Source organism: Colletotrichum truncatum, assembly GCF_014235925.2.
Source record: "Colletotrichum truncatum strain CMES1059 chromosome Unknown Contig_0010, whole genome shotgun sequence".
In the NCBI taxonomy this organism is placed as follows: Eukaryota; Fungi; Ascomycota; class Sordariomycetes; order Glomerellales; family Glomerellaceae; genus Colletotrichum; species Colletotrichum truncatum.
The window spans coordinates 1,676,116-1,700,623 of NW_027222407.1; the positions used below are offsets into that span (position 1 = coordinate 1,676,116).

At 53.9% G+C, this 24,508-nt stretch overlaps 8 protein-coding genes across 8 annotated transcripts; 2 read left to right on the plus strand and 6 right to left on the minus strand.

Annotated features, from left to right (window-relative positions):
* Window positions 1-600: 600 nt before the first annotated feature.
* Window positions 601-1,833, minus strand: CTRU02_213901 (AT hook motif family protein; the record flags this gene model as incomplete). Its single annotated transcript, XM_036724458.1, has 2 exons — window positions 601-1,443; window positions 1,528-1,833. 2 exons carry the CDS (start codon window positions 1,831-1,833, stop codon window positions 601-603), a joined length of 1,149 nt encoding a protein of 382 aa, XP_036583577.1.
* Window positions 1,834-2,422: 589 nt separating this feature from the next.
* On the minus strand, window positions 2,423-2,782 carry CTRU02_213902 (BTB/POZ domain-containing protein; the record flags this gene model as incomplete). Its single annotated transcript, XM_036724459.1, has 1 exon — window positions 2,423-2,782. One exon carries the CDS (start codon window positions 2,780-2,782, stop codon window positions 2,423-2,425), a length of 360 nt encoding a protein of 119 aa, XP_036583578.1.
* A 1,486-nt stretch (window positions 2,783-4,268) lies between these two features.
* CTRU02_213903 (peptidase M20 (amidohydrolase)) lies at window positions 4,269-5,713 on the plus strand (the record flags this gene model as incomplete). Its single annotated transcript, XM_036724460.1, has 2 exons — window positions 4,269-4,638; window positions 4,740-5,713. The coding sequence occupies 2 exons, from the start codon at window positions 4,269-4,271 to the stop codon at window positions 5,711-5,713; spliced, it is 1,344 nt and encodes a 447-aa protein (XP_036583579.1).
* A 371-nt stretch (window positions 5,714-6,084) lies between these two features.
* Window positions 6,085-7,710, minus strand: CTRU02_213904 (Golgi pH regulator; the record flags this gene model as incomplete). Its single annotated transcript, XM_036724461.1, has 1 exon — window positions 6,085-7,710. The coding sequence occupies one exon, from the start codon at window positions 7,708-7,710 to the stop codon at window positions 6,085-6,087; it is 1,626 nt and encodes a 541-aa protein (XP_036583580.1).
* Window positions 7,711-8,465: 755 nt separating this feature from the next.
* CTRU02_213905 (universal stress protein family domain protein) lies at window positions 8,466-9,628 on the minus strand (the record flags this gene model as incomplete). The annotated part of the gene is made up of 2 exons (XM_036724462.2): window positions 8,466-9,140; window positions 9,215-9,628. The coding sequence occupies 2 exons, from the start codon at window positions 9,626-9,628 to the stop codon at window positions 8,466-8,468; spliced, it is 1,089 nt and encodes a 362-aa protein (XP_036583581.2).
* A 1,297-nt stretch (window positions 9,629-10,925) lies between these two features.
* CTRU02_213906 (uncharacterized protein) lies at window positions 10,926-11,318 on the minus strand (the record flags this gene model as incomplete). The annotated part of the gene is made up of 2 exons (XM_070206151.1): window positions 10,926-11,098; window positions 11,150-11,318. 2 exons carry the CDS (start codon window positions 11,316-11,318, stop codon window positions 10,926-10,928), a joined length of 342 nt encoding a protein of 113 aa, XP_070060183.1.
* Window positions 11,319-17,955: 6,637 nt separating this feature from the next.
* CTRU02_213907 (Eukaryotic translation initiation factor 3 subunit L) lies at window positions 17,956-19,560 on the minus strand (the record flags this gene model as incomplete). The annotated part of the gene is made up of 3 exons (XM_036724463.1): window positions 17,956-18,039; window positions 18,122-19,159; window positions 19,249-19,560. 3 exons carry the CDS (start codon window positions 19,558-19,560, stop codon window positions 17,956-17,958), a joined length of 1,434 nt encoding a protein of 477 aa, XP_036583582.1.
* A 1,040-nt stretch (window positions 19,561-20,600) lies between these two features.
* Window positions 20,601-23,888, plus strand: CTRU02_213909 (Ribosome assembly protein 1; the record flags this gene model as incomplete). The annotated part of the gene is made up of 2 exons (XM_036724464.1): window positions 20,601-20,663; window positions 20,724-23,888. 2 exons carry the CDS (start codon window positions 20,601-20,603, stop codon window positions 23,886-23,888), a joined length of 3,228 nt encoding a protein of 1,075 aa, XP_036583583.1.
* Window positions 23,889-24,508: the final 620 nt, after the last annotated feature.

Here is a 24,508-nt window from a genome sequence, read left to right on the forward strand (position 1 = left end):
GAGGCAAGGAATGGAATCCACTATCGGGTAGGTATCTTGTGTGGGGTACGGAGCACGCCCATTTCTATCTGAGCGATCGCCGCCTTAAGCTTGGAATGGGACTACAGTTTGCATAATTTCTGCATAGATCTAGTCGAGCTCCTTCCATTCCTTGTTGACCGATGGTGATCAAGTTTGGTCCTTGGTCAGTAAAGACAATTCACTCTGAGGCCAGTTTGCGACCAGCTTCTTGAAAACCAGTACAGTGCTGTGCTGTGGGTGGCACCAGTTACACTCGGCCAGCCAAGTTTTTTGACGAACCCAATTATCTCATTTGCCTTTATAACGTGGTTAAAGGTCATAGCCTAACAACTGTTGGAAGAACTGGTCTCAATGGGAGATGGCCGACCATGAAAGCAGATGGCATATGCTTGTGTACCTATACAAAGTTGAGAAAGACGGAAGCCGGGATTTGGGAACCTGTAGCCCATGACACACCACCCACATGTGACAGATTCCAAGTTCAAGCAGTCAATTGCTAATTATACAAAGTCTCCTTGTTTCATAAAACGACCATTACAAAAATACAGAGAGACACTAGAACAACCAACTACCTATAATTCAGTGCCACCTTGCAACATTAGCATATTCATAAGCTTGTTCGGAGAAACTGCCCCATGGTTCAGGCTTTTTGAGTGGCACGTCCGATACCTTAGAGCCCCTAAACTCGACATTCTTTCCAATGTAGGGGAACTCATAAGCCAGACCGGCAAACTGCTTACCCTCCGCATCGAGAAAATCGAGGTGGCCTGACGAGGTTTCGTACAGGATTTCGCCTTCTCCCGTTTCGCGTCCTCGGAGCCTGTAATACACCCGGCGAGAAAGTGAAGGTGTCATTCTCTTTGATCTTTTCGCGAGTCTTTGGCCACTTAAGCTACCTGCGGCTCGTTTCTTCAACGCTGCTGTTTCTTTCAAAGTCTTTTGCCCTGGTCGATGTTCCTCGTCATCCGAAGAATAGTCGGGGTATTCGTCAGAGTCTTCTTCCCGATCTTCTGGGGCTGAATCGAGTTCCACCACGGAGTCTAATTTCTCTTCCGATAGACTTAGAATCATTGTACCCTCAATCATCCCAAAATCATACGCAGCAATGAGCAGGCCATCTTTGCCGACGGTTATGTTCAGGGTAAGCGGCTGTTTGGGTGAAACATCAAAACCATGCATCACTGCATTGCATTTCATCACGTAGGACCCCTTGCATTGCCCGATGTCGAACGGGGGTGCCGGTTTGTTCTTGAGAGCAGCGCCTTTTTTGTTTGCGGGTAAGCCACGCTGCTGTGCTTTTGGTGCTAGCATCCCTGAAGTATCCCAGGCCTCAACCTCTCTTTCCCATGCCTGCCGCAGACGTTTATAGTCTCGACGCATGGTGCTATGTAGGCAAACGATTGGTCTCGGCATTCGATTACACTAATGAAATATTCGGTAAGTATTGGTTTGGGAATATCCCATGGTTCCGAGAATCAGATTTGGAAGAATAACTGGGATACCTACTTTACCCTTCTTTGCAGCGTCACTCAGTAAAGTCTGGAGCATAGACTCTACGTCTGACTCCAAGAACTTGATACCGTAAAATCTTAACTGGGCGGCGTAGAATCCTTTCGGTTGGTTGCGCAACCATATAATCTCCTCATTAAAAGCATCTCGATCTTCTTTGGACGTGTATTTCCCGGGATCGGGATTCAGCAAATGGTTTAACTTGGAGCCTTCGACGCGATTGATGCCCTCCACCGTGATCTGGCCACCGCACAGCTGGAAGCCACCGCGATGTAGAACTGGTGGTTCAGGTCGGTCCCCCATCTCGACGGTCTTCGTGGCTTTAAGGCGAGGTGACTATTAAGTGATTAAATGCGGTGAGTGATGCTAAAGTGGCCAGCCACGAGCATTGTAGGAGGCAAGAAAGGGAGGGCGCTCTCCCTGCGGACTGCATACGCGTCTTTGACGCGTTTAAGGTTCATGAGGGAGGAGCATAATTGCCCCGCATCGCCATGTTTTGCATACTCACGCATAAGTACTCACACTATCACCTGAGATCGATCAACTACCTACATCGTACCCGTGGTCGGATGTAACTCTAGTTACACCGCTACCCACTCACCTTGCTGACAACACAGATTCTATCTATCGTAGTGACCTTGTAGTACCAATCGAGCCAGCACACCCTGGCAGATTCCCTTGTATTAATAGTCCATGTAGGATTTGAAGCCCAGCCTACACCAATTGGCGCCTTAAACAACTCCACATACAGAATTTTAAGAAGGAAATGAGCATTCACAAAGTAAAGTGATTCGGAGCTGACTCCAAAAGTCAACAGGTAAACCCAAAGGAGATAGAAGCTAATATAGTTCCACAGTGTGCATATTGGTATCATGAAATAGAGCTAGCTGGACTAGATGTTCGAGCACTTACATGCCTCACTAACAAACCCACAATACAGACATGGTAAATGCCCACTTTCATCCCCTTCTTTTTTGACCATCGCTTCGGTAAACTCGGTATTAAACTTTCCCAATCTGTCCAACAGCTGCTGGAACCCTGACCTTTCGCTTAACTCGGGTGAATGCTTTGCCGCGACTCTAACCAAGACCCTCTTCGCCAGATCATCAACGTTCGACTTCGGCGCATACGCCTGGAATATCGCCTTCGTAAACCCTTCCGTATCCCAAAACTCATCCGCCGAAGCTTTCAACTTTTGCGCAGCGTACCGCTTCAGCGACGGCAACTCATACTTGTCCGCGGCAGCGAGCATCTGTAAGTTGAAAACAACAGCATCAGATGGCGGTGACGTGCCATCTGCAAGCCATACATCTCTGTAGTCGGCATGGTACATGAAACACAGGATCCCCTCGACAACTCGGGGGCTCTCATCGTGCATGTTGAGTATCTGCTGGCTCCCCGGCACGAGTCTCCTTACTCCGTCCCCGTTTCCGAGAACCGCCGGCTCGCCTGTTACTGCTGCAGAAAGGACATCAGTATCTGGGAATGCCTTGGCGAAGAAGGCGGACTGGCTGGCGAGGACGATCCGATGGGCGTAAAAGTTTCTCGAACGACATTGGATCGTGACGTCGGAGTATTCTGGGCTATCAAAATACCTACGCAAGATTAACCTCCACTTGGCCGACCACCCATCAACTTCCAGCACGCGACCCGGTATTTATAAACGGTATACATACCTCTCGAGACCCTTTACGAGATTCACAGAGTACGGTTTGGTTTCCACCTTGGCCAGATGTCGCAGTACTGACCCCAAGATCTGCATTTTCTTTCATCTGTCCCCAACAAGACTCTTGAAAGCATCAATTAATCAAAGTCAAAAAGCAAACCATGGCCTTCAAAATGAACAAAGAAGAAGATAATTCCAACCTCAAGGCTATGGACAATTTTTTTTTTATAACCCTGCGCCAAGCTCGCACATCGAACCCCGGTCCGAGCTCTGAGTGAGCGTTGATGAGACTACTTCTAACTTCCCCTTTAGGAAAACCATTGTCCCTCCAATGCCATCATTCCATATGAGGATCGATGCAGGAGCTCTAAACCACAACGGTAGCAATCGTAAAAAAACCTCCCATAGGCAAATGCACTGCATTCTTTTCCTTCCAGATGGATCCTCCGGCCGCAGTACCCTTCGCCAGGTGGATGCGAGATCAAAGCCTCACCGTAACAACATGCAGGCAGTCCGAGATACTAATACCCGTCGCTGTGGGCCGTCATGGCTGATTGGTTTATTCCTTTATTAATATCTTACGATCCGATACCTTTACGTCAGTTTGGTCATCGGTCTGTGTAACCTGCTTACTTTTCTTTTTAAAAAAAAAAAAGTCCGAGACAAGACACCATTGCGAACCTTTTTCACCGCTCGATTATCTTTATCATCGTGATCATCGTCATCGTAAAAAAAAAGCCTGGGCGTGCATACCATTACAAACAGATCCGTCTGCGTTCATTACCTTACCACATGTAGACATAGCGCCGCATTGATTTACAACAGCGATTGCGCTAACCCAAGTGGGCAGTAGAGACCACATGGCACTCCGCAAGCTGCTGGCCCCCCCGGGGGAGAGATAACCGGCCGGTGGTCGGAGCTCCTCCGCTCGGGGGGCAACGGTTACACTGCCCCATCAAGCAGGGCCAACCTCTCTTATCCATGTCGCATCATCCTTCACTACCTACCCTAGGTAACCTCACCTCTCGCCCATACCGCTCAAAGTCATCCTCAACGCTCACGCTCACCAAAAATGGCCCCATTGGATTCTCATCGGAATCGCAAGCATCTCACAATGGACTTCGACGACTTTGACGACGATGACGACTTCATCCTCATCTCACACTCGGACTGCCACCCCACGACGTACTCATCCTATCTCGATGAGATCAACTCAATCGTATCAGACTTTGCAGAAGCGCTGTGGCCCGTCAACAAAAAGATACACGACAATCCTGAGCTGGGGTACAAGGAGTTCATCGCGCACGATGCGCTGACCTCCTTCATGCGGGGCCGAGAGGGCTGGAAGGTGACGCCGTCCGCGTACGGGATGAAGACGGCCTGGGTCGCGCTGTGGGATAGCGGGAAGAAGGGGCCCACGGTCTCGTTCAATGCCGAAATGGGTGAGTGTGTTCCGCATCTCTCACGTCTCGTTCACGGCCGTTCATAGTTGTTCTTGAATTCGGGGCGAAGGAATAAGCTGACGTGAAGAACCCCCAAAAAGACTGCCTCCCCGGCATCGGCCACGCCTGCGGGCACAACCTCATCGCCTCGGCCTCCGTCGCCGGCGCGCTCGCATCCGCCGCGATGCTCAAACGCCACTCTCTCCCGGGTAAAATCGTCCTCTTCGGCACCCCGGCCGAAGAAGGCGGCGGCGGCAAAATCCGCCTCCTCAAAGCCGGAGCGTACTCGGCGCACGGCGTGGACCTCAATCTAATCTCCCACCCGGGCATCGTCGCCGACACGGCGCTCATGAGGACGTCGGCGTACACGGCGTTCAAGGTGGAATTCTTCGGCCGCGAAGCGCACGCCGCGGCGAACCCGTGGCTGGGCATCAACGCCCTCGACGCGCTCATCACCTCGTACAACGCCATCTCCGTGCTGAGACAGCAGACGATGCCGGGCGACGTGATCCAGGGGAACATCACGAACGGCGGCGCGCGCCCGAACATCATCCACGCGTACGCGGCAGGCCAGTTCGTCGTGCGGTCCGACACGCGGCCGCGGCTCAGGGAGCTCGTGGCCAAGGTCGAAGCGTGCTTCAGAGCGGGAGCCGAGGCCACCGGCGCCAAGCTCAAGATCACGCAGGGCGGGAGCTACATGGACCACGTGCCGAACCGCGTGCTGGGACGGAGCTACACGGAGCACTGGAACGCGCTGGCCAGGTCGCCCGGGGACGGGACGATCCCCGTGGATGCGGACGTCGACGAGATCCGCGGGCGGACGATGGCGAGTACGGACCAGGGCGACATCAGCTATGCCATGCCGAGCCTGAGCGCCGGGTTCAGGATTCCGCCGGGCAAGGGCGGGCAGGGCCCGCACAACCCCGAGTTCGCGGAGGCGGCGGGGACGAGGGAGGCATTCGAGATTAGTTTGAAGGTGGGCAAGGCGCTGGCTGCTGTTGCGGTTGATATTTACACACAGAAGGGGATGTTGGAGGAGGTGAAGAAGGCATGGAAGAAGGATGTGGGCAAATAGGGGCGAGGGGGAGAGCGTGAAAGGAAATGTCGAGGGTGCATATAACGACATGTACGATTCTGTCCGAGTAAATGCCTAAAGAAAACAAAACCAGTATATTTTGATATTGAAATCGTTCTGTGGTGAAAGAAGATCCCGAAGACGCTCTCATCACGATCAACTCACCAACAAGGCTCGAATCTGTCTAAATGAAACTCCAGTCATATTGGCACAAGGTCCCGTGATATCCCTAGTCGCTAAAAAATACACACCCAACTCCGCTAGCCGTATTCACACATTTGCGTATCAAAACATCCCTCGAATCTTCCAGGCATGGCCTCCCGTTGCCATTGATGAGCCCCTTCAGTCGTGGTATTCTTTACAAAAACCCTCTACATCCTCTTGGGTCCCATCTCCTCAGCCGCATAATCATCCCACTCCTCCGTCCCGATCTTTCTCGAGATCCACACACCAATACCCGTGACGGCGCAGCTCATCAAGAACCACCCCTCAAACCACCAATCCACGAACCGCGGCTCGAGTGCGCCCTCGAGCGCGTCGCCGACGGCACTCCCCATCTCCCTAGGCAGGTTGCTACGAAGTAGCAGCGCCGCGCTGATGACGTAGACGGCCGCAATCTGCCCGATCAGCAGCGCAAGATTCGCCTGTGCCTGGTACAACAGGCCCGGCATCCACTTGGAAAAGATGTGAAACGTCTGCAGGACGCTATTGGCGCTGGCCGCGAGGATGACGCCAGACAAGAGGAAACTGATCTGCCTCGCCCAGGCAATCTGATCCAGTTTCGGGTCCCAGTGTCGCGCCAGCAGACCCAAAAACCGGTTGATGGGGTCAGAGGAGCTGAAGCTCGCGGCCGGGTAGTATGCCCTTCGCAGTGTTGCGAGCGTCGTGGCAAGAATGCGGTATAGACAGTACAGGCTGAAGATGTAATGCGGGACGGCCAGTATCTTGCCCAGTGGCGTCGCGGCGCGGGCATCGGCAGCCTGACGCGAGCGCATCATGCCTAGCGAAGAGTTGAGGTTCGCCTCCATTGTCTCGAGTCCCGCAATCTCCAACCTAAGCGCCTTCATCTCGGCCTCTTCACCACCCATGCCGCGCACGGCACCTAGCATCTTGCCCATGAAGCCGCCCGAGCTGGAAGCCGCGGCCTGCGACTCTGCAGCCTTGCGCTCCAGCGCCTGCAGACGGTGTCGCTTGGTCAACAGCATCTCGTTTGTTGCGTCCAAGCCGGCCTGTTTCCTCGACACATCCGTCTCCGTGACCGGTCTCTTTCTTCGTTCCGAAACAGTGCCGAGAGTATGCCAAGGGCTCGAAACCGCCGCGAACCCGCTCAGCATCGCCATCAGTGATATCCCGATGACCCCGATCCTCTCAAGGCAAGCACGTAGTATACCTCCGCCGGCAGTCGTCGTCTTGTCGAGGCCGACTGCGCTCCCTAGGCTCCAGAAAGCGAACAACCACCCTGCAAACGCAAGCATCTGCACGCTCCATGCGAACCTCGGTATCCTGCCCTTGCTGTTCCTCTGAAACTTCCACCCGAAGCCCGACACCAGGCTCTGTATCTCCAGGAAGGGTATAACACCGACGAGCAGGACGAGCAGCGTCGGCACCGTGAAGCGCAACGCCACCTCTCTCGCCCTGGGACTGACAGCATCCGAGATTTCGCTAAGTATCAACTCGCCCAGCACCGCAGCCAGGCCAACCGTCACGCAGAAAACCACCGCGGCGATCCTCCGTCTGGTGCTCTTTTGTCCGTGTTCGGCGTGCGCCTGTCGCAGGCTAGGCGGCGCGTGCGACGGGAGGAAATGGTCCTCGCCGTCATTCGCATCGTGCACCTTTGCAAGTTTTGGGAAAATCGTCCGGTTCGCAACAGTAGCAACAGCCACAAAAGTGATGATGAACGGCAGCAACGAGAGCAGAAGACTCAGAGTGGACGGCGCATTGGGATCTACAGCGGCGCAAGCGGTCTCGTCGCAGGAGGAGGAGCTGAACCAGGGCATCTGGGGCGGCTTGGCGGGTCGTGGCTCGTACGGGATCGAAAAGGCATATGGTGGCGGCGGTGGTAGTTGTTACAATTCTTTGGCGACAGATGCATCCTAGATCGCAACAGTATGGTGATGAAAGGAAAGTGCTCAACGCGGAATCAGCAGGGCTGGCTTCGACATCGTTTGGTATGTGGTTGACTTGAACGGACAACCGTTGCAACTACAGCTGCAAATCGTTATAGGTACCGTACCGGTACTCGTCACCCTGTGTCGGAAGTGACCCGCCTCAGCCACGCCAACCTGGCCTCAGCTCGAGCTCCAGCCACCCCACCAAGGGCACGAGCCACATCGTCCGCCCCCGCAATATGAGACGAAAAGGCCAATGGGTGGTGACGGGAGACTCACTCCCGTGTGTCAAGATGTAAATAGCATCTTGGTATGCACGTCACTTAGTGAGCAACATCACGAGAGGGGCATATATATGTGGGGAAGGGTTCGTAATCATTTCTGTCTTTTTAATTTGGGTATCAACCCGCGGGCACAATAAGTAGGGAGCGCGACTGTCGCTATATGCTTATACGAAACCGGGGTAAACATAGGTGCATGCATTCCCGTGCCCTTCGTAAAAGGCATGCTCCCATTTAAACGATACTCTGCCCACGCTGGCAACCAAAAACGCCGTCCCATAAGATAATGCATGTGTGCGTCTTTGAGGGCCTACCACTCATGCGACCGCAATCACCGCCGTTTCCCTGTCGCTGCTGGTAGCATTAACTAGCGCTACTGGTCCGCGACTCCTTCGACTCGTCATCCTCGTCATCGTCTGCATTGCCAGAAGAGTCGAGACTGTCCTTCCGGTTCTGCTGTAAGAGAGCAGCAGCTTCGCCAACCTCCATCTTATGGAGTTTCTCCTTTTGGTTCGAGTTGATGAGTTGGTCACCCGACATGACCTCAAACTCGTCCTCTTCCTCATCGTCGTCGTCCTCACTATCGCCAGCCGTGCTTGGTGGTGCTTTTCCGGATGCCGCAGACGTCGTCTGCGACAAGCTGTAGCCCCTCGGCTGCAGAAACGAGTTGGGGTCGATTGGCTTAATGGTAGGATCGAAAGCGGCCGGCAGCCCCAGCGCCTTGGCGACTTGGTGTGCCTCCTCGTCCGCCGTGTTCCGAATCTCCACCTCGTACATGCTGCTTCGCTCGCTGTCGGCTTCGTGCTTGCCTCCCGTAGCCGAAAGCATCCTGACGTATGTTTGCCGTTCCGAGTCGTTTTGTCTCTTATTCTTCTTCTTCTCCCGCTTCTCGGTCGGACGGACAACAACCACCGGCACCGGCGAGTACTGCAGGCAGTATTTGGAGAATGAGTTGCGGGTGTTGACCAGCCCTTGAAGACCTCCGAGTGATCTGCCACGAGTGCCGACGATGAGCATCGCAGGTTGGTACATTTGGATCTAGAATCGCAAGTGTTGTTAGCCACAACGTGCTCCACACGGTTTGCCAAGCATGATGCGTCATGAGCACTCACCAGCTTCTGGAAGGTCGAGTGCAGTTTGCCACAAGCGTATTCCAGTACAATACTGATGGCGCGGTTTGCGCCATTGCGCCTGAGAATCGAGTTCATGACATTTTGGGCATCGTCTTGGTATGCCTTGGGGTCGCTAGTGCGCAGCTCCTTCTCGATGACGCGCACACATACTATCTCGTCACCATCGTCGACAAGCTCGTCGAGCAGCCATTGCAATGCATAATCAGAATAGGCGTGCTCGTCAACGCCGACCATAAAAGTGCGCGATCTTCTCTGAGCCTGATATCCCTTATGCCTGACATTCAGTGTCAGTGAGGGCGTGTTGTTCTTAGTCGCCTCACCCAGCGGGAGGTTATCGAAAGCGACATGTGATTGGAACCTGTCCGGCGCGGGGTTTTGAGTTAGCGTTGCCATTAAGTAATGTACAGGATCAGCGCGTAAGGACGGTAAAGCCCGGAAAGAGGGTGGTCAGGATATTGACCAAAGAGGCAGAAGCAAAAAAACAAAAAGAGTTGAGGAGAGTCAAGGCAGACGAGGCGACTGGCCAAGGTAGCAAAAAAATTGTGGTTGATGTGTTTTCGTCAAGAGGCAGCCAACAAGTAGGGAAATGGCTGGATAGGTAAGGTAATGAGTGCCACAACAGTGACAGTGGCAGCAGTCCTTCAGCGGGACTCCTCCAGGTTGCAGTCCAGTTTGGGCTAGGGGTGGCTGTGGGATGAGCGACTTTGGTGCCATCTTGGTTCCCTTTGCAGAGGGTAAACGAAGAGGCACAGGCGCATGCGGCGGGGTAGTGGGGTAGGCGATGGCCTACTCCAACGAATTACAGCGCTTCCTCCGCTGACGGGGGTTCCTGTTGTGTCGTGTGATGGAGGAAAATTGCAACATTGGTGCTGCTGGCTGATGTGTCCAGGAAATTGGTCGAAACGAAGGAGACCATATCCCCTCTCTTTGTGAATTCCTTTTGCTCTTTGCTGCCACGGTACCGTCTCGTTTGTGCCTGGCAATGACAAAGACAGCCCCCAAACGATGCTTCATACCAAAAGAAAAGGGGTCTTTGTAAGTGACGCCGTCATTACTAAGGGCCGGGTGATTGACAGTCCGCCGGCGGTGGTGGCGGCCATGTCCCCCAACCCCACCATTCCGACCCAGCCCCAGAGACTGGTGTCAGCATCTGTGTCCCTGACCTTTGCAGCAATCAAATGGCGGGCTGAAGCATCCTCCCCCGCATCCGAACCCAATCCGGCTCCATGGACTGTTAGAAGTCTCCAAGTGGATACATGTCGGCGGCACCCGATATGCCCAATCGTGGTTCTTTAATCATCTGTCGTCTGATAGAATCTGGGCGACTTAGGCTGCGGGAATATCGCGGGAGAAGCTGGATATTACTGGGTGGCCAGCCACGTTTTCTAATGACTGGAAGAGCTCGACTGGGAGAGCGGCCACGAAAGACGTGAGGCATATTAAACAAGCAAGGTAGGTGATGCAGCATACGCGTATAAATCAGACTTGCACCCGAGCCACACTGCAGCTGGTGCATCCGAGTTTGCCGGCGACGTTTGTGTATGTATAAACATACAAATGGCCTGGCCTTGCCCCTGACTTGGAGGCTCAACATGGGCACTTTGCCAATGAGGATTTCAAGGCATATTTCCTCACAGACAAGCCAGCAACGAAAATGCGACACTTGACGAACCAAGAAAGATGATTGCGCTTACCTTTCATGCGGAGGTGATGATGCCCTGATACGCTCCTTATCCGTTCTCTTCTGAGAACCCTGCGGTAGCGAAGGATTACGAAGCGGTGCAAACGTCAGCGACGATATCGACGACCCCCTGTGCCGTTCTGCGTACGATTCGGTCCTCGATGATTCGGCTGAAAAGCTCCCTGCTGTGCTCTCAAGCGACGGACTTGCAAAGCTCGACAGCGTCGTAGCACGGCTTAACTGCTCTGTGTCTCCCGCCTTATTTTCCTCCTCTTTTCTTTGCCTCTCAATGGAGAAGTAGTCCGCTTTGGTCTTATCTGCTGGCTGCACCGGCGTCTTCGGCGAGATGTCGGAATCGGGGCTTTGAACCCGGAGTGTCGAGAGGGAACCAGGATCCGACATGGTGTGTCGGCGGGGAATCTGCGTTTGCTGTATACGAGGAGGTTTGGGTAGGGACACTTTCTGCGGCGGCGGCGACGGGCTGTCTTTTGTGTTCTTCTGATTCTTCTTCTTGGCGCTTCGCGGAAGCAAGAATACGTTACGCCAGTTTTCCGATGGCTTCATCGGATGGGCCTCACAAAAGCTATGGAAATCTAATCAGCATGAGGACTCGAGGCAACAAGTCGCGGCCAGTGATTATCGATGCCAAGGTTGCAGGTCTTCTAAGTCGTGGGGGAGAGTGCTGGAGGACGCAGGACAAGACTGCCTTGCGACGGTTGAAAGGATAAAAGGCAAATGCTCGAATGGTGTTTTGGGGGCGGAGAGATAGTTGATGGTGGACTGACTACACGATCTAAAGATGGAAAAGGGGCGTCTGTCGACTGAAGCTTGTGATCGAACGGAGAAGGTCAGAGCGGTTCCTCCTTGCGTAGGCTGGGTAAGGTACAACGGCCGGGACAGGTACGAGGGTATGGATTGGGTGGTAGGTTTGTGGTTGTTGGCACGGATGATGCTGATTCAGGTGAACTTTGACGTGGTGTTTGCCTGCTCACTCGCCATGTGCGAGAAACCTTGGACGTAGTATATGTTGATTGGAAAGGTAATCTCAAAAGGCAACAGCCGGTAGCGATGATTAAGCAAAACTGACGGGGGCAGGGTATCGTGGGCTCGCGCGCTCGTCGTCGAGGAGGTCTTTCTTTTATGGAAGCGGTTTGGTGGGTGCAGGAGGCGGTTATGCCAAGGCTGGCGGGGCCTCACAGGGCGCAGAAAGCCCCGAAGATGATAACTGTCGATAGGGGAGATGGGGTTTCTCAAGGGTCGGGGTGTGGAGTGGCAGTAGTAGCGCTACTCTAAAGACCGAGAGGGCTCAGGATAGGCCCATGAGGCTGTTCTGACTTTGTGGTATCAGGCCGGGTCGGGGGAGCAGCTGACGTCTGGGCAGCGCCGTTGACCGGGATGGGAGTTCCTCTGATGGTGTGAGCTGGTGGCGCGCCGGACAGAAAGCTGAGTCTGGCCCTTGCGAGACGGATCGAGGTACCGTTTACTCAGGAATGATGGCCAAGAGACCAAAAGGAGACCAAATTCGTGGCGGAAATACGGCGGAATGAGTCCAGTATCTTGGCTGCGGGGGAGAACAGACGTGGGACTCGTGGAATGGGGAGAGGATAAGACAATTAAGAAAAGAAGAAGCTCAAGAATGGGGTTGGAAAGTCTGGGCATGCATCGCCTATGGGCAAAAAGAAGAAAAAAAGCATATATAGCCGTCTTGGGTTGGAGACACGCAACAAGGTATGAGGCAAGGCGAGGCAGAGAGCTTTCACATGGGGAGGATGTCTCTCTATCTAAGTACGGAGTACGGATGCAGGGACATTTACTCTGGAGGAGGGCACACATCTTGAAATGTGACGCACAACATGCAAGCAGCACCAGCAACAACAGCAGCATCAGTAGCTCAGGCGCAAACATGGGTAAAAGATGCCCTCGTCTGGGCCTGGCTTGGGTCGGCATGGTGGAGGGCAGAGGGGCACAAGCAAACAGGGTGCTGAAAGGGGAAGGGGTGAGGGATGACGGCGGAAGAGTGGAGAGGAGGGGCTCGGGAAGCATGCACTGGGTATTGACGGGGGAGAAAAGGCAGGGGTGAGACGGAGGAGTACGTACTGCGCACACTAATTCAAGACCTTAATCCTGTGCTGTGTCGGTTGCCTCAAGTCTGGTGTCCACTAAGAAATGTATCCGTAGCTGGTGTGTGTGTGTGTGCATAACACGAATATCTATGTGGGAAGGAAATGACAAGAAGCTAGAGCAACTTCCTTTGAAAAAGTCGCCTTGAAGAAAGTATACATAGGCATATGGAGAGGGAAGGCACTTTGTGTACTCCGGACGTGTAATATCTCTACTGGAAGGAACGGCATGGGGAAAGAGAGGTACTTTCTCTTGGCTGCAAAGCGGGTGTGGCACCAAGTAACTTCATCTGCTAAAGGCAAGTAGGGTGCAGCTGAGAGGGAGCTAGGACCACTTACAGCCACTTGCGGTACCTCCTGCACCTGCCGCACCAAAATTGTGCTGGCGGACATTTGAGTTCCAACTCCCACTAAGAAGGAACGGCATGGCGGGCTGCCCACCAAACTACGGTTTTCTCTTCCTACCACAAGACTTGGGATCTGGGTGCATGTATGTTTTCTTTCTTCGTCTTCCTCTTCTTTTTCCTCCTATTTTCGCAATTTTCGGCATGCTTTTACTTTCTTTCTCTTAAGCCGTTATCAGAGCCATGACGCTAGTCTATCCTTGCTCCCCAAGTCAGCAGAATCTCACCAAACGACAACACCAAACGTACCAGAGACCCTGCAACCCTTTGACTACCTCGCCAGCTCCGCACACTCTTAGGAGCCCCAAAAATTACTGAAAATACCACGTAAAACTCGCCAAGACCAACCAAGTACCGAGCCCAATCATGCCCACCTGTCTCCAGAAGCTCTAATGCCTCTAAACGCCTCTAATTACACATCTGCTTCATCTTCAAGCTTCTCGGGGCCCATTCCCCAGCACCTGCAGTCACCCGATCCCTGTTCTCTCGAGGCTGGACTGCTGCACATTTTGCACACTAACACCCTATCTCGACAAACACGACTTGACTAAAATCCTGACTCGACTCGATTCCAACGGACGAACTTCGCCGGCGCCAGATGCGCTGTTGAGAGAGCCCGTGCTTGCTGTCACGCCTCGCCCTGGTCTGCAATGACATGACATGACATGACATGGCCGCGTTGGCATGCGGGTGTGTGCAGTCCCTCCGACAATACTTCCATCATCAGTGATCCTGACGTCTAAGAATACGAATCGAAGATCGCGTTAGGGGCCTCCAACTATTTTTTTTTTCTTTTCTTTCTTAGCAAACAGCATGCCGCAGGCCCCCTCAAAAGTACCCTCGTCAAATATGGATACACCTTAGGAGGGGACACATTACGCACAACTTACCGCCACCTCTCATCATTCAAACAGCAAGCCTTCTCACTAACATACCACATTCCCATACTTTCCGTCTGACAAACCTCCGAAACCCCAAAATCCCACCAACGTAGGCGGCGGCACGCGGCAGTATGATGTGCCAAGCTGATTTTCGCCGTCGGCGGGGCCCCTAAACCTCCAGAGAATCCTCTTCGCCAATGGTTTGTACAAGACACCAAGAACCATCGCTATACCAGCGCATTCTACATCGCATTAAACTGACGCACTCCCACGTCTGCCCAGACGGCCCTTCAGATGCTAAGAGTTGTAAGACTGTTCCCTTCGCAGCCCTTGCTCGACTCATCGTGAATCTCACCCCTCCATCTTAACTACTTGTCCACTCATTAACCACCAATATTTCTTGGCAAACCACTTAACCATCTTTCCCGTCTCCTAGGATGGAGGAAAAAGTTGCCGTCTACCTCATATCTTGCAGCAAGCTGGAGTCGGTGTGCGCGCCGCCCTAAACCGTTTCCTCTGGCTCGCAATTCGAACCTTGCTTCTTTTCATTTCCGTCTCGTTAATGAGCCGGCATGTTTTGCTGATGAGCCCCGTTACCAACCTCGCAAGCTTGCCCATCCAATCCACACTTTGTGCCCAATCTCCAGGCCTAAGCCAAGACAACCATATCTCTCAATGTTGTTGCTCCGCTATCCCTGGGGTCTCTTCCTTTTTTTGGTCTTTTTCATACCTTTTTTTTTTTTTCTTCCAGGTGTGTGACCTGAAGTCAGGCAGGGCCTGAGGGACTAAAGTGGGCGCCGCGGCTCCCTCCCTCACCCTCTTGTTCGGCGCGCAAATCTCTTGGCTTGGACCCATCAACGTTGCAAGGAGCCGTCTTGGTTACTGGGGTTCAATTGAGGGGAACCCGCTAGACTACGCTGTCATTTGAAGACGAGACAACAACGAGTGCCCAAGAAAAGCAGCATGCAAAATCAGTAGAAGTGTGTTCCGAAGACACAAAGCCAAGCCGGCAGGCACAAGCGGTTTGGAGGCAGCCCATGCAAGAGGATGACCATGGTGCCCATCATTCAGCATTCCACGCCATTCGGCGACCATTTCCTGTTGCAATGATGCCATTCGCAGCCCACCGCTCCGCCCAGACATTCGTCCCGATTTTCCGGCCATATTCCTTGTCATCGATAGTGCTGTCACCCTTGCTGTACCACCTTTCACCGACAAGCTACCCTTCAAGACAATCTGCGCCGTGTGCGCCGTGCAGACTCACCGAAACAAACAGAGCAAGGTTCCAATCAGCGTCCAATCGAGTGACCAGCCAAATCTCTTATCTGAGCCACGAGGGTAATGGAGACCCATGGCTGCTTGACATCTATCAAATCTCACCTCGGTTGGCGTTTAAAACAAAAATGCCGTCTTTGATACTTGGCATCCAGATACATATTCAAATCAGCCCCCTACGGCTGTAATCGACAGCGACTGACAGAGCTCGCAGCCCCGAGCATGCTATAACGGTGTCATTGCTTAGTTACTTGTCAATTTTACGCCAGTTTCGGACTGAGCAGTTGGGATGGCCTAGCCATGGCACCCACATCATCGTGTCTTCGGATGGCAGCTACAGTGCCAGCAGATGTTGAATAATATCTAACAGAGTGGCCCCTGACGCATATTTTTTCACGTTTGCTTGTGGCATGCAGTCAGCCACTCGTCCAGCTCGGTCTCTCCCTCCCTCACCTGCTTCTTTCGTGCAGCTTTTGCCTATCTAACTTACAGCCGGGAGCCATCCAGAAGCAAAGCCTCCTGTCGGCCAAGTCCAGAGATTGTGCACATCTGCAACCTCATCTCAATTCTGTGATCGCTTGCGTAAGTCCAAACGTAATCTTGTGCGCTTGCCGGACTTGCATGCCGATGCACCTGCAATAGCCGAGCGACATGCTCATCTGCCATCAATCAGCTGTGCCAGCATCCCAGTCGACAGAGCTGCAGGTCGATCCAGGAAGACGACGTCAAGTGCGCCCGTGATCTGCGTCGTTGTTTCTCACAACACACTTCAACCAACTTTCTTGGCATATTCCAACGAACAAGAGGAACAGACACACGCACACATGCATGGCATGATATGACTCGTGGGAAGCCTAGCCAAGACACAGGAGCGCAGATTTAGGGCAGACTAGGGAAGAATAACGTGAGACACCGTCCAACATTAAACCGCTAGCCTCGCGCGAGTAGCACATGCTACCAGGAAATAGTGATCTGGGAATTACAATACTCCAATTTTCTTTCCTCTCCCACGCGGACCAACCCGTCCTTCCCGACGATTTCCCCGGCCTACCGATGGGCGTAAGGACGGACACAATGCCAGAAGGGGAAGCATCTCCCCCGCGGACTCCGCTTCGCCGTCACGGACATCGGGCATGCGGGATGCGTTCCATCATACAAATCACAAAAGGCGGCAAGCCGCGATGAGTGGCGCAATGGGGGAAGGGGGATCTGTCTATGAGCGGATAGATCTCACTCAGCCTCCGCCCCCCCAATACAAACAGATTCCTGAAACCTGGACAAGGATGACCCCTTACTACCGCCACAAGGACAAACCCTAGGTCTATCCTCCTCACTTCCCGCGCGCTCACTTCAGCTCGCTCAGCCGCCTCGGACGGATACTAGGTATGTACCAAACGCGGGGTCTGGACTGTCTTGTGGGAAAATGTCCCCGGCCATCTTCAGAAGCACATGTTGAAGCAGGAGAACTGCAACCTTACCTAGACATAGAGGGCTTGGCTTCTTTGAGTTGCACAAGAAATTGCGATTCAGGCAAATGGGGTTTTGGGGATTCAGAGTACACGGCGTAAGCTTGGCAATCTTTTATCTTCATATCCAGACATTCTCTTTAGCGACGGCTTTTGGGGGGGGGGACAATAAGATTCTTGACCAAACATTTTGACTTGACTTTCTCTATGGACCGTTACCCGGCTGCAAACTGGGGGTTGGTGGTGGTGGTTGTTGCAAAAAAAGCAACCCAGATCGGGACAAACCCCCTACCCAGCTGTGCGGCGCCAGGCTCCAAGATCCAAGTTCTTTATCTTGTTTCCTTTTTTTCCATAGGGGGACGCTTGGGGGGACGGTGACCGAAGGTTTCCATCCCCCACCCTTGTGCTGCTTCGCCTTCGCTTGCGGCACGTATCTCTCTCTCTGTCGCTCGCTCTTCTCCCTTCTTTCGGTTTCCTGAGGCCTCGAATGCTTCGGAAAATGGACATCGATCATACTCTTCTTCAATTCTAATTATTCCCTTTGGTTCACTTCATCCCGCCCCCAGCCAACCAGGTCCAGTGTTCCAGGAAGCAAAAGACGCCTGAACGCCGTAACAATGCGAGCATTCCCATCTCCGGGCCTTCCTCGTTTTTTCTTCCCATAAAAGTTCTCTTTTTGTCAACTCTCTCTCTCTCTCTCCCGTCATCTGCCTCGACCACAAGTGTCGTCAGTGACAGAGAGTTGGTTTCCCCCCCTCCAACGGCAGGTCTGGTAGATACAAACACCCTGCCTCCTCGAGCACTCCTTTTGCGAACCTCCCTTGCTTCTTTAGCCAGCTGCACATCACCTTGCCTCCTGGTGGTATAGGGCCATAGTTCTTTGCCAATCACACTCAAGCGTATGTGCGGGACAGGTTGCGGAGGTACCAGTCCACCAGCTTGCGTCCGACCTTGGCCTCGGAGATGTGGATCAGATCCTGCAGATTTAATTAGCCAATCGTCCAGTATAATCATGTCATATGTGAAGCTCTTGTAGCTATTCATCAAGGGAATACTTACACCCTGCATGGCGTAGTCCAGGTCGCTGACGTTGACCAGGTCGCCGTCCAACAGGCTGCCGTCGGTCCAGCGCAGCTGCTTGGTGCGCTGCTTGTTGACAAGAAGCCACGAGCGGAGCTCGTCAGGCTTGACCTCAAGGAAGCCAGCCAGCTTGTTAAGGTCCATGGTGGTGTAGAGGCGGAGGTAGGACTTGACGGTAGGGCTCCACATGTTGGTCTTGACCTCGTCCATGAAGATGGCGAGGTGGTGCTCGACAGGGTCGATGTTGGACTCGGGGTTCTCAAAGTCGGGGGGGACGGGAGAGATGAACTTGGGGCAGGCGGCGCGGAAGAGCTCCTCGAAGATGGGCAGGGACTCGGGGCCACCGCGCTGGAGCTTGAGGAGCTGGTCACCGTACTTCTCGCGCAGCGCGGAGTGGATGGTGTCGTCGAGACGGGTGGGGTGGAAGGCAACGCAGATGGCGATGAGGGCGTACATCTGGTCGTTCTTCTTGGTGATGGAGTCGTACTGGGCGTTCTTCTGGAAGTTCTTGGTACGGGAGACGTAGACCAAGATGTGGTTGAACATGCGGATGGCATCGGCGTAGCGGTGCATCATCATGTAGGAGAAGCCGACGTAGTAGTACGTCGTGAAGTGGGCGGCCATGACGCGAGCGAACATGGCCTTCTTGTTGAGCTCGATGTCGTCGAGCGTCTTGAGGGCGAGGCTGAAGTCACCCAACAAGCAGTGGACACGCAGCAGGCCGATAATGGAGAAGTAGCCGAGCATGCGGTACAGGTTCTTGGAGCCGTACTCGCCAGCGACGGCCATGGGGTCCTCGTTACGGCGCATGGCGGCCAGCTGCTCGGTGATCTGGGAGCGCTGGATGAGCGAGTAGAGGACGTTGAGGACGCTGTAGCAACCCCAGGTGTTCGGGTTGTCTTTCAGGACCTGCATCTCCTCCTCGTTGGAAGCCTGGCGAGCGATGCGCATGCGGTAGGAGGAGAAGGAGTTGAACTGGTAGATGAACTCATCGATGACATCCCAAGCCCAGTAGTACTATCGCGCCAAGGTTAGCTTAAGGGTAGCTCTCAAAATAGCTCGATGCTCGGCGCAAGATCACACGGCATCAAGTTGAGACAACATACAGAAGGGGGCTCAAGGTCGACGGGACCCTCGCTGTTCAGGATGAAGTGGAACAGGCTGCAGTAGGAGTCGTAGCTCTGGAACTTGACATCGAGAGGTGCGGAGAAGTCGAGGGGCTGGGCGGCGGCGGCAAGACGCGACTGGATGTCGTCGGTCTGCTGAGCCAAGCTGAGGGAGTTGGTCTGCTCGAGGTCCTCACCGATGCCGTCCTCGTACTGGACCTGCTCCTTGTAGTCGTTGACGAGGGCCTCCTCCTCGACATCGCTGTCATCGTCGAGGCGGACGGGCCGCTCGCCGTTCTGGTAGCCGCTCATGGTGTCTGCCGCTTGTGGGTTTCTTCCGGTTCCACCAGAAGAAATAGAGGGAGAAGGAAAAAAAGAAATTGATCGGAGAACCGAGAAGGAAAGGCGCTGGTGTTGTCGTCAACGTCGCAAAGGTTGAGGACAGATGGGCGGTCGGGTTTCCGGTCGATCGCTTGTTCGTCGGCTGAAGGAGGGGTGGGGTGTGGGAAATTTTCTCTTCTCGGATACACACTTCTCAGCACAGGCACGGCCGGCGATATTCTTTCCTAAGTGTGGGAAAATTGAGTAGGGTTTGCAGCCATCCTCGATAGAGCGGTCCACTGGGTAGAATGCACTAGCGCGGCAAATGCGTCTAACCGGTGTTTTGGCGGGGTTGTGGCGGGGTACAAGCGGGAAAGAGGCGACTGTGCTGAGGTAATTGCAGCTGCTCCAACACACAGCATTTTGACCTTGATTCACAGCCACTCAAAGGGAAGGAAAAAGAAGAAAAAAAAAGGCCGTTCCAGAGGGGTGCATATGATACATACACTATAGTATCTTCGTCATTTCTCGGCAGAGCACACTCTTAGCAATCTACGCTTGTTCTAAGGTCATTCCACAACCACATATCCATCCCTTCGACCTGCATTATAAACCAGAAAGAAAAAAAAAAGAAAAAAGAGTCATCGTGTCCCACGCAAAAGATTCAATCAGACAAAAGTAGCGAATCAACGGCCTTTACCCAGGTTACTCGAACTCGTTTGAATCCCAGTTCGGGCCAGCCTATTAGTCACAGGCCATGCCCAATTAGTCGTCAAACATCATCCTCAAAAAGTGAACTGGTCGACATCCTTGCTCGGACAAGTCACCCTACTTCAACCTCCTGCGCCGCATAAACCCGTAGAGGTGTATACATACGCATACGCGCCTTTCTCTCTTCCTACTTCATTTCACAGTCTCATTCACACTCTATTGCTTTCTGTCCCTAAATCTTTGATACCCATTCTCTCTTCTTGTTATCTCACCCCCCCTTACCCCCCCTCATCTCACCCTTCTCTTAAATCCTGCCCATCATGCCTGTCGTCACACCTGAGAAGCTGGGCAGCCTGCAAAGGCACTCGGCGGATGTCCGGAATGTAAGTCCTACCCTACCATCACCATCTTCCATTGTTAACATAGCTGACGGTCCTGGCTAGATTTGCATCCTGGCCCATGTCGACCATGGCAAGACGTCACTGACAGATGCGCTGCTGGCGACAAACGGCATCATCTCACCCAAACTTGCCGGCAAGATTCGTTACCTGGATTCGCGACCCGACGAACAGCTGCGAGGCATCACCATGGAGTCTTCCGCTATCTCACTCTATTTCTCCATGCTGAGAAGATCGGCCCCGGAAGCCGCCCCGGAACCGAAAGAGTACCTCATCAACCTCATCGACTCACCCGGCCACATTGATTTCAGCAGTGAAGTCTCTACCGCCTCCCGTCTTTGTGACGGCGCCGTCGTTCTGGTCGATGCGGTTGAGGGTGTTTGCAGTCAGACCGTCACGGTTTTGCGACAGACATGGACTGAGAAGCTGAAGCCGCTTCTTGTCATCAACAAGATCGACAGACTGGTCACTGAGCTCAAAATGTCTCCAAATGAGGCTTACACCCATCTGAGCAAGATTCTCGAACAAGTCAACGCGGTACTAGGTAGTTTTTTCCAGGGTGAGCGCATGGAAGAGGACCTCAACTGGAGAGAGCGGATGGAGGAGCGTGTCCAGGCCACGGCTGCCAAGGAGGCCGGTGTCGAGCAGATGACCGAGTCAGGAGAGTTACAATTCGAAGAAAGGGACGACGAAGATTTGTACTTCGCGCCGGAGAAGAACAACGTCATTTTTAGCAGTGCCATTGATGGATGGGCCTTCACTGTCCGCCAATTCGCAGGCTTGTACGAGAAGAAGCTCGGTATCAAGAGGGGCATCATGGAAAAGGTCTTGTGGGGAAGCTTTTACCTAGACCCCAAGACCAAGAAGATTCTGGGCCAAAAGCATCTCAAGGGGAGAAACCTGAAGCCCATGTTTGTTCAGCTCGTACTGGAGCCTATTTGGACGGTCTATCAGGCCACTGTCGGTGGCGACCACGGAAAGGGGGACCCGGCTCTGTTGGAGAAGATTACAAAGTCCCTCGGACTCACCATCCCGCCGCACATCTTGCGTGCCCGCGACCCCAGACTTCTCCTGACGACCGTCTTTGCTTCGTGGCTCCCTCTGTCTACGGCACTTTTGGTCTCTGTTGTCGAGTCTCTACCCTCGCCCCCAGCTGCACAAGCAGCAAGACTGCCGGAGATGTTGGCCAACGTCCCCGGAGCCGAAGCCGTCGACACGAAAATTAAGGATTCCATGGTGTCATTTAAGACCTCTGCTTCAGACCCTGTTGTGGCATATGTCAGCAAGATGGTTTCCATCCCCGAGAGCGAACTCCCCCAGAACAAGCGAAGGGGCCAGCTGAGTGCCGAAGAGGCAAAGGAGCTTGCACGGAAGAAGCGTGCGGAAGCGGCTCGCGCTCAAGCAGCTGCCGCATCAGGCGGAAACGGCATTAACGAACTCACGTCGGCTCTCGAGGACGTCAACCTGGATGACTACGCCCCCGAGCAAGAAGAAAAAGAGATTGATCCTGAACACCTCATCGGCTTTGCACGAATGTACTCGGGCACACTCTCCGTCGGTGACTCTCTCTGGGTTATCCCGCCCAAGTGGTCTCCCGCGAACCCGGACGCTTCTCCCAAGCCGACGCAAATCACCGTCACCGCCCTGTACATGCTCATGGGCCGCAACCTCGAAGCACTCGAGAGTGTTCCAGCAGGTGTTGTCTTCGGCATCGGCGGCCTCGAAGGCCACCTCCTCAAGAACGGCACTCTATGCAGCCAGCTAGAGGGGGCCGTCAACCTTGCTGGTGTCGCCACCCTAGGCAAGCCTATCGTCCGTGTCGCCCTGGAGCCCGTCAACCCCGCCGACCTTGACAAGATGATCCACGGCCTTCAGCTTCTCGTCCAGTCCGATCCCTGCGCCGAGTACGAGCAGCTTAGCAGCGGCGAGCACGTCATACTGACAGCTGGCGAACTGCATCTCGAGCGCTGTCTCACCGATCTCAAGGAGCGTTTCGCCCGCTGCGACATCCAGGCCGGCGCCCCCATTGTGCCTTACCGCGAGACTATCGTCCGCGCGGAGGAAATGCGCCCTCCCGTCAACAAAGAGCTCGGCCGTGGCGTCGTCGTAGGCACCACCTCTTCCAAACAGGTCTCCATCCGCCTTCAAGTCCGCCCCCTGCCCGCAGACGTGACCGACTTCCTCCTCAAGAACGGCGACGTCATCAAGCGCATGTACTCGGAACGCAAAGCCGCTGTAGATGATGATACCAACGACGCAGCCGAATCTGGCGCCGCTAATAATGAGGAAAACATCGAAGTCGACACGGACCTGATTGCGGCTACAAACATGTCCCTGGATGAGTTCAAGACCAAGCTCCAGTCGCTCCTCGAGACAGGCCGCGGCAAGGAGGCATTCAAATCCGCCGTCGACCGCATCGCTGCCTTTGGGCCGCGCCGCACGGGTCCCAACATCCTCGTCGACGCAACCAAGGACGGTCTCCTGTCCAAGATCTTCTCCCCGGCAGCCGACCGCGACGAGCGCGCTGCTCCCCAAGCAGACGAGGCTCTCCGGCCGTCTCACGTCGCCGACAAGATCCCCTACGCCTTCCAGCTCGCCACCGCGCAGGGCCCGCTCTGCCACGAGCCGGTCCAGGGCATCGCCGTCTTCGTCGAGGATGTGGTCATCCACTCCACCGAAGACGACCCCAACCCTTCCGCCCGCGACAGACTGCCGCGGTTGACGGGAGAAGTGATCAAGACCTTCACGGCGTCCATGCGCTCCGGCATGCTCGACTGGTCGCCGCGCCTGATGCTCGCAATGTACAGCGTCGAAATCCAGGCGTCGACAGAGGTCCTCGGCCGCGTCTACGACGTGCTCACCCGCCGTCGCGGCCGCGTGCTGTCGGAGGCGATGAAGGAAGGCACGCCCTTCTTCACGATCCAGTCCGTCCTGCCCGTCGCCGAGTCCTTTGGTTTCGCGGATGAGATGCGCAAGAGGACGAGCGGCGCCGCGCAGCCGCAGCTGATCTTTGCGGGCTACGAGGTCCTGGACGAGGATCCCTTCTGGGTTCCCTTTACCGAGGACGACCTCGAGGACCTCGGCGAGTTGGCGGATAAGGAGAACGTGGCCAAGAGGTACATGGACGGCGTGCGTAGGAAGAAGGGACTGTTGGTTGAGGGACGCAATGTGGCTAGAGACGCGGAGAAGCAGAAGACGCTGAAGAGGTAAAAACAGACATTTCTTTTGTTTGGATACATGGTAGCATAATAGGAATAGTAAAGCAAAGAAACGTCAACTCATTATTATTGTTCTTCTTTTTACATTGAAGGGCCGAGATACAGATCACAAAGGGTGAGGATATACACACACAAATATTTGCACTAATTTATTTCATTCGACTTGCCTATCGTCTATTTGCATCTTACGGTTGCCCGTCCCTCAACCCAGCACCTCCCGCCATCGACGACATGACTCGTCGCCTACCAGCGCCCCGCCAGGCCAATCGTTTTCCGTCCATTCTTTTTTTTCATTCGCAGAAGAGGGAAACAAAAGAGTCCGGGCCCAGAAGAAGTAGGCTACAGCTCGCATGAATTTTTGGTATCGAAGGAGGAAGAGAGACAAGAGGGATTGAGAAGGGGCGAGAAAAAAGAAAAGGAAAAAAAAAGACATGAATAATAAGAGAGCAAACAAGTCATTTCAAAAACAGCCTCGCGGAAAACCACGAAACAAGGGAGAGTGAGGAGGTGGAGAGAATATCATCAAACGAAGAACAGCCGTTCATGAGGGGGGGATTCTATCGTTGCATTTCCAGTCGCATTCCGCAAAGGGATGGGAGAAGAGAGATTGGA